This window comes from Perissodus microlepis, chromosome 8 (assembly GCF_051167445.1).
Source record: "Perissodus microlepis isolate ML-2025 ecotype Zambia chromosome 8, ASM5116744v1, whole genome shotgun sequence".
Lineage (NCBI taxonomy): Eukaryota > Metazoa > Chordata > Actinopteri > Cichliformes > Cichlidae > Perissodus > Perissodus microlepis.
The window spans coordinates 27,256,476-27,271,472 of NC_140468.1; the positions used below are offsets into that span (position 1 = coordinate 27,256,476).

Consider the following 14,997-nt stretch of genomic DNA (forward strand, 5'->3'; position numbering starts at 1 on the left):
TTTTATTTATATTTTACTTTTTTTCTGGAATTGGGGTTGGTCTTGGTCTGACTTGGAGATGCCTGGATCACCTCATCTAGCTCCTTTTGATGTGGAGGAGCAGCGCCTCTGCTCAGAGTCCCTCCCGAATGACCAAGCTCCTCACCCCATCTCTAAGCGAGAGCCCAGCCACATTATGTCTTCCTAAATACGTATCACATTGAAATACGAATAACTGAGAAAGCTTGTCTTGATGTATACTTAAGTAAAGCTCAGTAGGTGTGCAGTCATGGAGTACTCATTTGTGAATTCTCATAAAGTAAAATATTTATTGCTTTGATTAACTGCAGAGTTGTAAATTTGATCAGAATTACAGCTTTCAGATTGCATCTGTGATCATTATACTTCATTTATGGAAGCCTACTAGTGAAAGAAGATAGGAAAAAAAATGCACATACGCTTTATTAAGCAGGTAATGTAAATCTTTAATGATGCTAATTTACTTAAATGACATCAGCATTCATTCCAATAATTAATCAACTTTGCATTCCAACAACAGTTTATAGTTCAGATAATGATCAAATTTAAGGCTTACGTTTATTCTGATACTTTATTGTCTCTAACTTAGTATGCTCCTTAATGAGTGTTACGTGTTGCAGGTTTCCATTCATATAACACAGGACACATATCAGGATCATTTCTGCATGTTTCTACTCAGTTTGTTTCAACAATAGCAATAATAAAACAACAATAACAATAAAAAGAACAAAACCTGTCTTTTCTCTCTGTATCTACTGAATCTACTTTGAAATGGAACTGGAGATTGCCGGTCGAATCAGCTCTTCCATTAATAGAGCAAGGGTGTGGCACAACTGTTTAGCCTGAAACAGATTTTTAAAAATTAAATTAGACTTGAATGCAAAACTCTTTTGACAACTTCTTTGGTGATGTGTGTCACTGACACCAAATTAGAAGTTAACCCACTGCACAAAATCATTGACAAGCATTTTGACATGTGAGTAATCATTTATTGAAAAAGTCTTTAAATGAGAGGATTTATAACACTGGAGAAAGTAAATGGATGTTTTTTTTTAATGTATTAAGGGATGCTTTGGTCAAATGTTAAAACAACCGATTGAATAAAATATTAATTGGAAATGCCAAATTATGGAAAACAAATAGTATGAAAAACCCGCAGAAGTATCAGGACATTTTTATCCTCTAATACGACTGTGGAACACACCAAGATGCCAAACGAGGAAAATGCTTTTTTGTTCCAGAAAAATACAGAACACACACAGTGAAATAAAAACGGATCAAAAAGTTATTACCTGTTTGAGACGAATGGTGATTTTTTTGGGAGCAGCTGGATTGCCATAGTCAATGTCCACGGCTGGCACCTTGCCTTTTTTATTGGGGTGAATGGTGCGCATGAACTGAACATCAGTCAGAGGAATCCGAAACACTTGCTCCTGCATCAAACAGAGACAACAACAAAACAGCTGATATGATGTATCATACACCTTTTGCTTAGCATTAGCAGAGAGATTTGTGGCTTGACACAGGACAAATTATGCTTCAGACTGGATCTTAGACTTATTTAATGAAAAAACACTAAACTCTATGAAAAAATCATCAGGTTCAGAAAAGAAGAACAGAAGGCAAGAGACACTCTTTAAAAGACCAGCACCTGTGTTTTGGAGTGTAGGAACAGCACTCCTTCCTGGTTGATGCAGACCACACACGGAGAAGGACAACCATGCTGGCTCACCTTCTCAGCCAGGAAAGTGTTGGATCCAAACAGGGGCAGAGAACTCAGAATCTCTGAAAAATACAGAATTTAGACAAATATTATCAACAGAGGAGGAAGAGAAAAGATGAGCTAGAGAAGAGATACTACCTACCAATGAATTGTACTTTGGCATGTTGAGGGCTAAGGGACTGCATGGCAGCAATCCGACCCTGACAGAAAGTGAGGATCTCCTCCACTTTATTACGGAGCCCAGTCTGTGAAGGCAGGTACCCCTTTATTTCTGACCTTAAAAAGAAATGCACAAATCAGTATATACATACATTTACTAACATTACATACACGATGTTAGTGACATGTTTCAAAGAATAAAATTTGCCAGAAAGTTTTTCAAAAGTGTTTCTCTTTATTGTCCGAGAACACTGTATTCAGTGCTTACAATGCAAATCAGGACACACCTACTCATTTAGTCATCAAAACTGGATAAAACCCTTTGATGGATACCAGCACAACCCTGGCAAAATCAAGTGGCCAGCGTTGAACTTGGAAACTAAAACAGTGCAGTTCCTCTACTGTCTACTTGAGGCTCTAAATATGTGTCATTGCCCCCAGACTCTCATACTGAAATGCCAATCTTATAATTCTTGGGGTCAAAATGTTTTTTGGCTGTTACAAAAACTGTTTTGGTCTCGCTGGACAGTTTTCCTGTTCATAACAGCTGCAGGTTGTTTTTTTAATAACTCATTTATTCAGATAGGAAGGAAGGGGCTGCTTGGATTGACAGGGCTGTTGACACAGGGAGTTATAGATGATTGTTGTTTCCTACGCCTCACCTCCTCTAAGTATCTACTTTTGGTTTGTGAAATTCTAATATATTACTTCTGTGTCTGTAATTTGCCACAATAAAGTTATGAATATAACTTGCTAGCCTCAATTGCTAACGTAGCACCCCACCTTCTTTCTTGACCATTTTAAGTGATGACTGCATGATATTTCTTGAGATATTCGCAATAGTTCAAATCACCCACTGCACTGAAGAATGTAAAATATAAAACATTTTTTTTACCCAATTATGTGTTATCAGATGGCTGTTCTAAAAAATAAAAAATAATAATAAATAAATTAAGTATCATCAAGTATCACACCTCTGTAAAGGAAAAACAACTTTTTATTTGTATTTTTATATTTTGAATTTAACCAAACAAAAATATGTTAATTAGTCAGATTTTTAAAGAAAGCAGAAACACACACAAGATGGAGCTCTTTGAGGCAACAACAGGTGATTAAAGGTAGTCTTTTATAAACAGTCCACTCTTAAACTGATTATTGTGACTGTGTAACTCACAGTGAGGGCTGGTCCTGCAGGCCCAGAGCCAGATGCTGCAGGGCTGACAGCATAGCTATCTGCTGGATTGTTGATGACCCTCTTGTGACAGGAGGAAGCATCAGTTGCCCACTCAGATAGTCTGAAAGAAGCTACACACAAACACACACAAGCAGTAATGGTTAGATTAGAATAAGATTATTCAAGCTACATTCAAGTCATTATGTTACCTGTTGGTAGTGGAAATCCACATAAAGGTCATTGATAAAAGAAAGAGGCATTCTCCACATCACTCTTCTCAGCAACAAGGAGCTTGAGTTGTCCTCCACCAGAAAGTCAAACAGGTACTCCTCAAAATGAAGGGGACGCACCATCCCATCTAAGAAGTGGGGAGCAGAGGAGTAAGGAAGGGGGCAAAAATCTGTTCATCTTTTTCTTAAGTATCCACAAACATCTACACTGAAGGGACAACATAAAAGAAAAACTTGAATGCTTGAACCCTGTAGTGAGGAATCCCGTGCTTGTGCTGTTTTGTTGGGAAATGGTTGGGTTCAGTTGTTCTGCACTGTATTGGTTTTTTTTGTTTTGTTTTTTTTTAATATACCTTGGTGTTAAGACAATGCCTTTTTTAGGAAAAATATTTCTCATTTCAGGCAACCATGACTTTACAGTAAAAGCACCATGTGGGTACTAATATAGTGAAAACAAACAAGCATTATGAAACATTATTTTAATAATAAAAAAAAAAAAAAAGTAAGCAACAGTAGTAAATGTGAGGCTGTTCTACCCTTCTTTTAAAAGTTTTCTGCTGGCATTAAATTTGGAATGAAAAATGTATTTCAAATGAGAAAAACACTTTAATATTATTAATATTATACATACATGCACAAATATTTATACATGAAGGTGATATGCTATGCATAGTTTTTCAAAGATTTACAAATTACCTTTTAGAAATAGGATTGCAGATGTTTTGATATATTTGCACATAATAGCTTTAAAGAATGCTTTAAAGACAGGAGTTTGAAGTTGTACAGTACAGTACTTAATTTGAGTTGAACTTTTTTTTCTGTCAGACAGAGATGTCATTATTCTGGTTTACCTTGCTGTCTAATGACAAGGATGGAGAACTCTTTGATTTCTTTGAGTTGGGTGATGCCCATTTCTTTACACAACTCCATTACCACATCTTCAGTGACCTATGTGAAGCAATAAAAATTACACCATAGAATATTAATAATAAATAATATAAAGATGGTTTTACTGATGGATAAATAAATATGTATAAATAAATCTTACACTGAAGTTTTTTATTTGTATGGGAAATTCCACTCCTCCTGGCAGGTGGATAGGAATATAGATAGAAGTTTTGCCAGCCTAAAGAAAATGAAAACACACTCAAAATGAGATCTGCTGAATTAATTACATTCAGTTCATTTAAGGCTTTTTTTTTTTTTTTAGCTGGGTCAGGACCCTACAACCAAGAACAGGGAGAGACCTCTGGCAGAGCCAGTATCAAGGAGGCACAGTCATCTACTGTGGCTGGACTGGGTGTCAAAGGAAAGAGAAGAAAACAAAAAACAAAAAACAAAAAAAAGAACATAGAGAGAACAAGAACGACAAATGGAACAAAACATATAAACACATAGAGAGACTAAGCAAAAGTTAATGACATGCAATAGTGGAGCATAAACACATGGGGAGTGAAAAAAGGGAGTGTCCAAAAAAAGCACTCCTCCAGCACTCTAAATGAATAGTAGCCTAAATAATGCATGATTCACCTAATCAAAGTCTAAATAACAGTTTTCATCAAATGAAAGCTTAATCTTAAAAGAAAAGAAAAGAAGGCATCTGCCTCCCAAAATCCCGAGCTGGCCCTGATAGCTGAAAGCTCTGCATCTTATTCTACTTTTACAAAGTGTCAGAATCACAAATAAGTCTATAGTCTGAGAGCAAAGTCTACTGTAAGGGTGGTAATATGAAATATTCATTATTATATGATGAGGCCAGATCAATCAGAACTTTGTATTGTTTGAGTGAGTAAGTCAACTTGCCAGTATTGCTTCTATCTCGGGATATGAGGGGATATTGCGGCGACCACCAAAGCGAAGAGAGCCCTGGAGGTTATCATGACTCAAAGATGCCAGTTCTGAGGAGGACATCATATTAGTGAAGAAGCTATTGAAACATTAAATTGACATATAAGTTTTTTCCTCATCAAAACAACTTCCTCTACCATGGTATGGGTGCACATAATCCTGAGAGATGTCATCGAGGTAGCGTGTGATATAAGGCTGCAGCGTAGCAGAGCAAGGGAAAAAGCCAGCCACCACACTGAGTAGTTGCCAACCTAAGGAACAGCTGGATCTGCAGATTCAAGATCAGATAATAATTGCAAAGAATACATCAAAGAAAGAAAAATCAAAGTTGAATTTTTTTGTAAATAGTGCACTGTAATTATTGCAGACTAAGTAGCGGTTAGTGGAAGTGAGAAGCATGAATGATCCTGAATCTGTAAGGGATTTTTAAACACTAAAGATGATGCTAAAGAGCCAATTAAAAGAAATAATAAATAAAAAATGAATAAAAATAAAAAATAATAAAAAGGCACTATTCTCTTTTTAGCTCTTATATATTACAATCTTGCAAAACATGTAAAAGTAGAAGATGTAAAAGATGGAGGCATGTGCACTTATTATTTCCCTCGGCTTACTGTATCTATAAGGTGAACTGCCATGGCATTCACCTTTGTGAGGTCAGTGCTGTGTTGGGATGAGCCTGAGACACTGCACTTTTTTTCCCCACTTTAGATGTAACTGTAGTGTGAAACTGTACATGCCCAAAGTACAAGTACAAGAGACTGCCTAAAGCCTTTACCTTTCTTTATTGTCATCTAAAAGATAAAACAAAACCTCCTTTATCTTTCTATGAATGTGGATTGCTAAAAACAAGTTATTTTCCCTTTTATGCCTGCAAAAATCATTAATTAATAAGGAATTTTATCATAATATAATCCTCAAAACAGCAATATTACCTAAGTCTCTTACTTTGTTTGTATTCCTGCTTTACCATTTGAATTGCTTTTATTATTTATATTACTTATGAAAGAAAAATGACCAATTGTCCTACAAAGCATAAAAATACATCTAAGCATGACATTAATGTAAGAAAATACAAAGCTGTCATCAAATTAATAAGTTGAGAATGAAAAGCAAATAAACAATAAACACCACCTCTCGACTGAAACAATATTCCTTTTAAATATTCAATTGCAGATAAACAGAACTTACATTTATATGAAAAAGTTAAACACTGCATGGTTTTCAACAATTATAGTGTTTAAGCTTTTCTCAGATCCAACATTTCACAAAGAATCCCTTATCTTACTAATATTTTTTTTGCCTTTCCATATTTGTTATTTGTTCCAGGAAAAGAAACAGCAGGTGCATTTTGATCTTTATTTAATGGGGATAATTTTCTGTGATATTGCTTAACAGCAAGACAGCTTGTTTAAGATGTGTCGTTGTTTAGTATTTTTCCGTATGTTTTTGTCTAAATATTTTTGATGAACTTGGTGTTTCGGTGGTATTTATCAGAGCCGTCTTTCTAGACGGCTCCAATAACAAGTCCCAAAGTGCTATCTTGTTGCTGTCTTGGAGGAAGACTAATAAGAGACTAATAATTCATATTTTGGATTTCTAACTGACTCATAATGAAAGCATCCAGTTGTTCTTCAAGTTGACTTTTATTTTGCTAATAATGTGCTAATGTTGAAGTTGAAGCTTTGGATAACTTGTTAAAGTTCTACACTTCTGGTTAATCTTTGTCAAAATCTGATTCCATTCTACAGTTAGCACTGCAATCCTATAATTCACAATCAATAGTTTAAAAATATATTATTTACCATCTTAAAACATGGTTTTAGGAAATAGTAGAAGAGGTGGATGCAATATAATGTAAGCTCAGTGTCATGGTCCCTGTGCCTCCCCGGCCAGCCCAGTGTGGCTACAAGTGTTTGTTGTTTCGCTCTCTCTCTGCTCTCCTCGCCTTGTGCGCTCTCTCTCTCTCTCTCTCTCTCTCTCTCTCTCTCTCCCCTACCTGTCTGCCTGGGCGGAGCTCAGATTGGGCTCTTGCCCTCGGCCCACGCACCTGCAGTTGATCTCTGGCTCTTCTTAAGGCAGGGGCTCTGAGCTACTCGTCGCTGGAATATTGAGTAACTCTCGTTAGTATTGCCTGGCTTCTTTGCGATTCTGCTGTTCCCGTGCTTGCCTTCGACTTACCCTCGTCTGTGTAAATAGGTTTACCTGGATCAGCCCTTTTGTGACCCCTGGACCCCGTGAGTGAGAGTGAGCTGCTTGTGTGGAGACTGTTTGGACGAGGAGCAGAGCGAGTGCGAAGAAGTGTGTTTCCCCAGCCTGTTGATCCCCGGGACCCTGATGTTTCCCCCCACCCCCCCTTCATGTGTATATAGCGGACCAGTGTGATTAATAAAGAGTTGTTGAACCGTGCTTTCTCAGTCTGCGCCTGAGTCCGTTCCACCGCCGTGACACTCAGTATGTATAATATTATTTATACCTGAGAATAATACCTTAAAAAGATGATTTCTGGGTTATACAGCACATGATAACTGGCTAGTGTTATGGTAGTTGAAAAGAAACATTAGAAGTTAAAGTAACTTCAAGTAACATCAGTAAATTGCATGCATTGAATAAACTTATTAATAAATGTATCATAATGTAACACAGTTATTTAAGCTATTATCAAAGCTCATCAGTTATAAGTGTAGGTAAAGCATAAGACATGATTACTGAAAATCATGGTAAGTCTTTAATCACCTACCATTCAATGTTACTTAAGTAAAACAGAAAGTGGCAGAAAGGGTAGTGCTGGACAATCTGCCTGAACAGGTATGAATGTGCACAGTACAGTACAGCACATAACTTCATGCAAGCTCAGTCAATGTGCAATTTGTAAACAAAAGTTAAATTTGAAAAATTAAAAATCTCTTTAAGAACCCAAATCTGTTCAATCGCAGTTTACGGCTTTTAAATAGACTCTTTACTTTTGATAGGCTTACTTTTTTGGGTTGTTGGTAGTTTGCTTGATAACCTGGCAGAATATTTCATCCCTCAGCAGTTCCTTTTCCTTCCCTAGCTGAACAGAAGTGAGAGAGTCATTACTATTAAAACAAAAGTCCACCCAACTTACAGAAACTGTTTGAATATGCACTCACCAGAAGAATCTGCCTCAGACACTCTGGCTGGCTGCTGTTCTTCCTCATTGGCATGTCTCCCATGTACTCCATCATGTCTGAAAGGACAGACAAATGCGTGGATGAAGAAAGAACAGAAAAAAAAGTTTCAATGTATAATACCATGTGTTATTGTGGGTACACTCACTTGTGAAACACTGAATAGATAACTCCTTGATTTCAGGGTCATTATAGAGAATGAGAGATTCCTGGATGGGAGTCTGTGTGAAAAAGACACACATCACAGTTAGCTTTTAGCTTTATTATTTCACAAAGCTTCATTAACACTGACTAGATTCAAATATGTATAATAAACATCTTGGAAATGCCATATAGTCTGAATTCATCGTGATCAACAGTTATTTTTGCCAAAGCATGGGAGTTACTCATTTGATCCACACAAAGTCTCTATAATATCCCTCAGTGTTAGAGCCATCGATCGCTTTGGAGTGGACAACGCCAAAGAATTTGTTGATTCTGGATAGAACTAGGTGTGATGATTCTAGATCATATCTATTTTATTTGTTAAAATTATGTGTCAATTACTTCTCCTCCCTTCAGAAGATTAAGACACTGTTTTGAAGTAACAAACTTCTTTGACACAATTAACGATCCACATGAATTAACTGATGCATTACATCATATATACAATTTCATGAGAAATCTGTGATTCAAACTAGAAAATTTACTATGTTCACAAATAATAAGCTGTGGCTGACAAAAGAGCTCAACGTTTGTCTCAGTAAGAGAAAGATTGCATTTCTAAATGGTAATACTGTAATCTTTCATGGTAAAAAGACAGAAATTAGGTCTAAGATTAACAGGGCAAAGATTGATTTTAAAATCAGTTCCCTACAGGGAACCCTGATCAGGCATGGGAGGGTCTTAACAGGATGACGGGAAGGGCTCCTAAGGGCCAAGTGTACCGCTGTCAGTCATCTGTCTGTTCTTTGTGAATAATTTGAATAATTTTTATGCACGTTTGACACTGAAGATTTTTTTAAAAGGACTAGTACTATATTGGCTGATGTAGCCCAGAGCAAATCATCTGTCTAAGGAAAAGGGCCGGACTCTCTCCATGGACACATTTTAAGTGTGTGTTTAGCACAGTTGAAGGGGGTCTTGATCAAACGGTTTCAAATTTTATTGGAATACATTTAACTATTAATCACAATTTTGCCAAATAACAGGATCTGGCTTGCATCAGTCACATGACCATTAACCAATGCTCGCCCTTGACGGCAGACTGTGCTGGTTACGAGCTTGAAAAGAGCACTCGCATTTTTTGCCACCTGAGCAGTGCAGAGCTGCAGGGAAAACACACAAATTAATTTGGAGATGCAGACTGAATCAACAAAACCAATAAGTAGGGTATACACTACAGTATGTAGTAGGAAATCTAACACTAAATATTTCTCTCAGGTACGTAGGTTGGAAGAATGGTGTAAATCTCATCATTTGTTGGTTAATGACAACAAACCAAAAGAGTTTGTCTTAAATTCAAAAGGCCCCGTAAAAGGCCTTTTACTTTCTGGTCAGTCTGTGAAAAATCATTAATAGCTTTAAATATTTGAGAACATACATCATTTAATTTCATGGTTAATATTGACTCTATTTGCGAGAAAGTTAATCAGAGATTGTTATTAGGATGTTAAGAGGCTTTGGAGATAAAGTCTTTCCAAAACGTTGTGGCTATGTAACCTTGACTGATAAACTTGATCCTTATGTTCAGTTTCAGTCTGGTATAGCAACCTGACTGTGGCCATCAAAAACAAACCGATTATCAGAACTGTTGTATAGCTTTATCATTGGGCCGTTTTGAGGAAAGTCTATCATTGCTGACTGTGAACACTAGAGCAGGGCGATATGACCAAAAATATTTATCACGATATACATCTGAAAATTTGCGATAGCGATATAACTGACGATATAATTGACACTAGACAAAACACTTTACAACTCCACAACTTTATTTGTGCAAAAAAACAAAACAAAAAACCATCAATGTATTTTCACTTCAACAAGCAGCTGTTTTTTATGTGCATTAAAGTTATATAAAAATTTAACAGTGCAAATGTAAATTCCTTGCTGACAGTTTAACCAAAAAGCATTTCCAGTGGAAATTGGTCAACATATCCTCAGCATAACCATGTAGAATATCCACAAAACTTAAAAAGAGGTTATACACACACAGAGCAGAGTACGTAACACTCCACGAGGCTCCTGCCTACGATAGCTGTAATGCTCCGACAATCCATCAAGCGGTGCGGGTTCGTAGCTTAGCAAAGTCGTACTAAAACATTTGACAGATTTTTGAGCGCATAAAATCGTTTCGAGGTCAGTAAACACAACCAGAATTCATACATAAGGCACACGGGATTATAAGGGGCACTGTTGATTTTCAGAAAAATCTAAGGATTGATTTTAAGTGTGCCGTATTTTCCAAAAAACACGGTAATAACGACGGCCCGCTAGCATGCTCTACCAAAAATAGTGCTTTGTTGTGTATCTGACGGACGAAAGCTAAACCAGTTCCACACCACTAAAGTTGCAGCATTTTTACAAACCAATTCTGGTTCATCTGTTTCATTCAACGATCTGCTTTCGCCCTTCTCATTCTCCGTTGCCGCCATGCTTTTTCCGCCATGTGCGTATGAAAACAAAGGCACTGCGCATGTGCGTTTTACCCATATTCTATCGCGATATTTCATTTTCTTATCATTACCCAACATTATACCGGTATTACCGTGAACGGTATGATATGGCCCAGCCCTAGTGAACACGCTCTTTATCTGGACATTATAGGACACCTTTAGCTAGCAAAAAGATGTATAAGGAATCATTTGTCCCAATCATAGCTGGACTGGCCATCGGGCATACCGGGCAAGGTGATTTTTCGTTTTTATGGGCCGATGGGTTTTTTTTCCCTGTTTTTTTCCAGCCAATCCACCACTGAAAGGTGGTGGATTGGCCAGATGAAGGGAGATGTGAAAAAATAACTCAGTTGTTTGGTGGTGGCTATTGCGGAGCTTCTACAGATTCAGTAACATTAGCAAGTGGTGGAGGCCAGCAGGTGCAACACGTTGGCAGGTGGATGTCGGAAAGGCAGAAGGAGCAGAGACCCGAGGCGGTGAACTGAACTTCGGGTAAGAAGTTATGACCTGCAGTCTATCTGGGTCAGATATAAACGAAGTTTAGTTTATTTTCGTTGTGCTGACTTTTTACAGTCAGCTACAATAACTCGTACTGCGTACTAGCTAGCATGACGGATTTTATATACTGCTGGGCGGGTGCTATGATATTATTGATGTTGAACTTGTTTTATCTTATTTTATTTATAAGGTTAGTTATTAGAGTTTCCAACCGTCCTGTAAAAAACGTAATCGTCTCGTATTCAGAGAAAATATTGCACGTTTGGTATTGAGCTGAAAAGGAATACGGTTTGTCCCGGACTTCAGCTGATGAACTTCAGCTGACTTCAATGATCAGCTGATCGGCTTTTCTCTCGTGTTTGTTTATCGCCCACTTTGCGCCAGAAAGAGGAAACCAGTGGATGTCGCGCTAAACAACAGCAGCACGTTTAAGCTTGATCAGCTGTTGTTAGAATTTATTTAATATTAATTTCTAGTATCAGCTGATGTTTGCTGGAGCCACAGCTGTTAAAGCTGCTAGTCTTGATATCGGTTTGGTTATCTGGTGAGAGGGAAACATGAAGATGAAACCAGGAGATGTCCTTACTGAATCAGCAGAGCTGAACAGGTGATGGAGAAACAGGTTTACCTTTGAGGTGACATGAATGAGTTGAAGGGAAGTTATGAACTGTTTCTGAGAGACAAATAACACCAGGATCCTTTTCTGTGTAGCTGACAGCTGGTAACTGTGCAGGGGCGGGTCTAGCAAAGTTTTGCCAGGGGGCCAGGTAGGGCATTAACAGGGAGAGGGGGGCACAAAGATATACTTTTCTTTCTTATTCTCATTTAAAATGTCTCGCTTTTAACAAATAATTATCTGAAGCTTACAACAAACGTTTTCATCTGATGTAAAATGTATAGAAATCCATTATTGTACATAGTAATTTTTTTTAGGGTCCCATCATAATTTCTTCAGAAGTAGCTAAGTACTGTATATGACGCCAGTATTTTCCCACATTTTCTAGATACTGTACCAGTGCTGTGTGTAAAATGCCATCAAAAAGTCAATTAAGTTTTATTCTTTCTCACCTGTCTTTCTGTCTCCTTTCACTTTTTAAAGGTTGCCATGTTAGAAAAAATATTTTGCCCTGCCATGCTGTTTATTGATGTGGCAAATGAATGGTTTATGAAATATATATCTAAATCTGTCATCAGTAATCAGTAATGATCATGTCTCACCTCTAGTCTTCTCTGTCTTAATTTCAGGTTTTCACCATGTGTTCTAGATAGTTCAGGAGGTTAACTCGACCAAGCAGTCTACTTTCGGGTACTGTTTCGAATACCAGAATAGGGAGTATGGTGTAGGTTTAAGTTTATTAGATTGATACATATATACCAACAAGACAGTGTACATCACTGTGACAATAGCGTTTGTTTTCATTCAAAGGCTTTATGGTTTTTCCTATAATACCTGGTGGGCTGGTCTCTAGTCAAAATGCCCGGGCCAATTTTTTTGTCCCAGTCCAGCCCTTGTCCCAAGACCAATCAGTATACTGAACAATGGCATGCTGTGATGTGTGTTTGTTCTGTTGTATTTGTATGTGTATGTATGAATGTGTGATGATATAAAGTGATTTGACTAATTTGTTCATGGCTTGGTGAATGAAAGACAATTTTCCATTGATGTGGATAATAAAGTTATTCTGTTCTATTTTCAGAGATTACAAGGCATATTTTACTGCAGGAAGGCATGTATTATAGGTGTGCATTGACTATTGGTTATAGCATTAGATCTAATTTCACACTAAAACATGTGGTCATATGACAGAGGGACTGCAACAACTTACCTCTGTGTATTCAATCACTTGTGAAAAATTCCTTCCGTTGGCTGGCAGACCTGTTGTCCCCAGTCTTCGATAAACAAAGAAGGGTGGAACAAAGTTATACTTTCCATGTTATATGACCCCAAACCACTTCAGCATAGTTCACAATAATACTTAGCATACTTTTATCCTACCTGAAGTACTTCATGGCAAAGTCAGCCATCGGTGAGTTCACCTCTAAGTTGAGGACTGAGCCCTGCACTGAGCTCTGTTGTGATCTCTGGAGAGATCCATGCACCAAACCGTGGGGTGAAGCCTCTCTTCCAGGCTGCTTTGAATTAATGCTGCCCATGTGTTTGTTGATGAGAGCTGGAGATGGAACTTTGGGTGGGCTGACAGATCTAGTCTTCCTCATGCTTTTCCTCTTCTCATCTCTGTGGTTTAGATTGAGACAGTGGTAGTCTGGGGCTGCAGATGGCTGGGTGAGGTCTTCTGGAAAAAGACCAGAACGTCCTCCCTTGTTGCCAAAACACCAGCCTGGTGAAACAGACAAATCTAATTAGACTGGAAACAATGAAAATAATATTTGTCTTAGTAACTAACATAAACATATGACTACAATTCAAGTCATGACTTTACCTGGCTCTAGCCCTTCCATTGGCAGCAGTTTGATTATATCACCCTTATTGAAGCTGAGTAGACTCTTGTCATCTGTTACAAAACTCTTCAGGGCAACTACATGGTTTGAGTCCTAAAGGGAGGAGTGAGAGATGAACTAAAATTGAAGAGGCTCTAAAGACAAGGAGACTGTGAATATAAGCTGAAAACCTTTAAAATTATAGACCATGGAATGAACTATGATTATAAAAAGAGTACCTTGATAAGTTCCTGGATGAATGACTGAATCATAGCAATGATCTGAGGAGCCCTGCGTGACTGCAACACCAGTTTTTCACTCTTCAGCTTCAGTGCCACTGTGTCTTCACCCTGAAGTTCAGCTGACAGCACCTCTGCAAAACTTTATTCATGAAGACCCACGTTAACATTTAGTGCAATAACCAACAGCAACAATGAATTAAAATATCAAAGATGTACCAAAAACTTCCATAAGGAATAGCACACGAGACCTGTGATAGTTATTACCATAGCAACTTAATCTAGCTGATGAAAACAGTGGAACAATATAGCTGCTGATATCTTGGGAGCGTGAACTTTGGACTGTACTTGAAAGCCACATTATGAAAACGACTGACAGGCAAAGTTAACAATGTTTGTTTTCGTGGCCATGAGGTGTGTTTTTCGCTGAGCTGCAGGGGGAGAGGTGGTGTTGGCCAATTTAGGGGGCAGTTCCAGGTCAGGCTGGCATATTTTGCTAATGAGGATGATAAATAAATAAATAATATTTTAGGACAGTGATTCTCAAACTTTTCACAACAAGTACCACCTCATAAAATATATCGCTTTTAAAGTTATGAAACTTATGAACTTATGACCGACATTAAAGTACAGTAGTATAGGCCTATTTAAACCATATACAGTTTACATGAGACAATTTTATTTCTTATATGAATGTTATTCATTTTAATTGTCATAAACAGGATGTGACAAGTGATAATAATAACAACTGTAGGTGGGATGTCTGGTCTTTAAGTGATGACGTATAACCCTGCTTCCGGGTCCAAACTACTGTGTTTATTAAGGATGTTGTGTTTTTAACATGTTTTAATGCTTTGTATCTT

At 37.6% G+C, this 14,997-nt stretch overlaps 1 protein-coding gene across 1 annotated transcript in view; it reads right to left on the minus strand.

Moving 5' to 3' along the window:
- Positions 1-463: 463 nt before the first annotated feature.
- Positions 464-14,997, minus strand: part of myo15b (myosin XVB) — a 99,962-nt gene continuing 85,428 nt past the window's right edge. Inside the window, exons 37-53 of the mRNA XM_084938459.1 lie at positions 14,135-14,276; positions 13,898-14,009; positions 13,453-13,795; positions 13,283-13,346; positions 8,453-8,525; positions 8,287-8,363; positions 8,131-8,207; positions 5,290-5,420; positions 5,108-5,202; positions 4,353-4,430; positions 4,156-4,252; positions 3,284-3,432; positions 3,075-3,205; positions 1,884-2,017; positions 1,670-1,803; positions 1,311-1,451; positions 464-860 (exon numbers count right to left, since the gene is read on the minus strand). Of these exons, the coding sequence (XP_084794585.1) occupies positions 780-860; positions 1,311-1,451; positions 1,670-1,803; positions 1,884-2,017; positions 3,075-3,205; positions 3,284-3,432; positions 4,156-4,252; positions 4,353-4,430; positions 5,108-5,202; positions 5,290-5,420; positions 8,131-8,207; positions 8,287-8,363; positions 8,453-8,525; positions 13,283-13,346; positions 13,453-13,795; positions 13,898-14,009; positions 14,135-14,276 (2,059 nt within the window). The 3' untranslated portion in view covers positions 464-779. The remainder of the gene's footprint in view (positions 861-1,310; positions 1,452-1,669; positions 1,804-1,883; positions 2,018-3,074; positions 3,206-3,283; positions 3,433-4,155; positions 4,253-4,352; positions 4,431-5,107; positions 5,203-5,289; positions 5,421-8,130; positions 8,208-8,286; positions 8,364-8,452; positions 8,526-13,282; positions 13,347-13,452; positions 13,796-13,897; positions 14,010-14,134; positions 14,277-14,997) is intronic.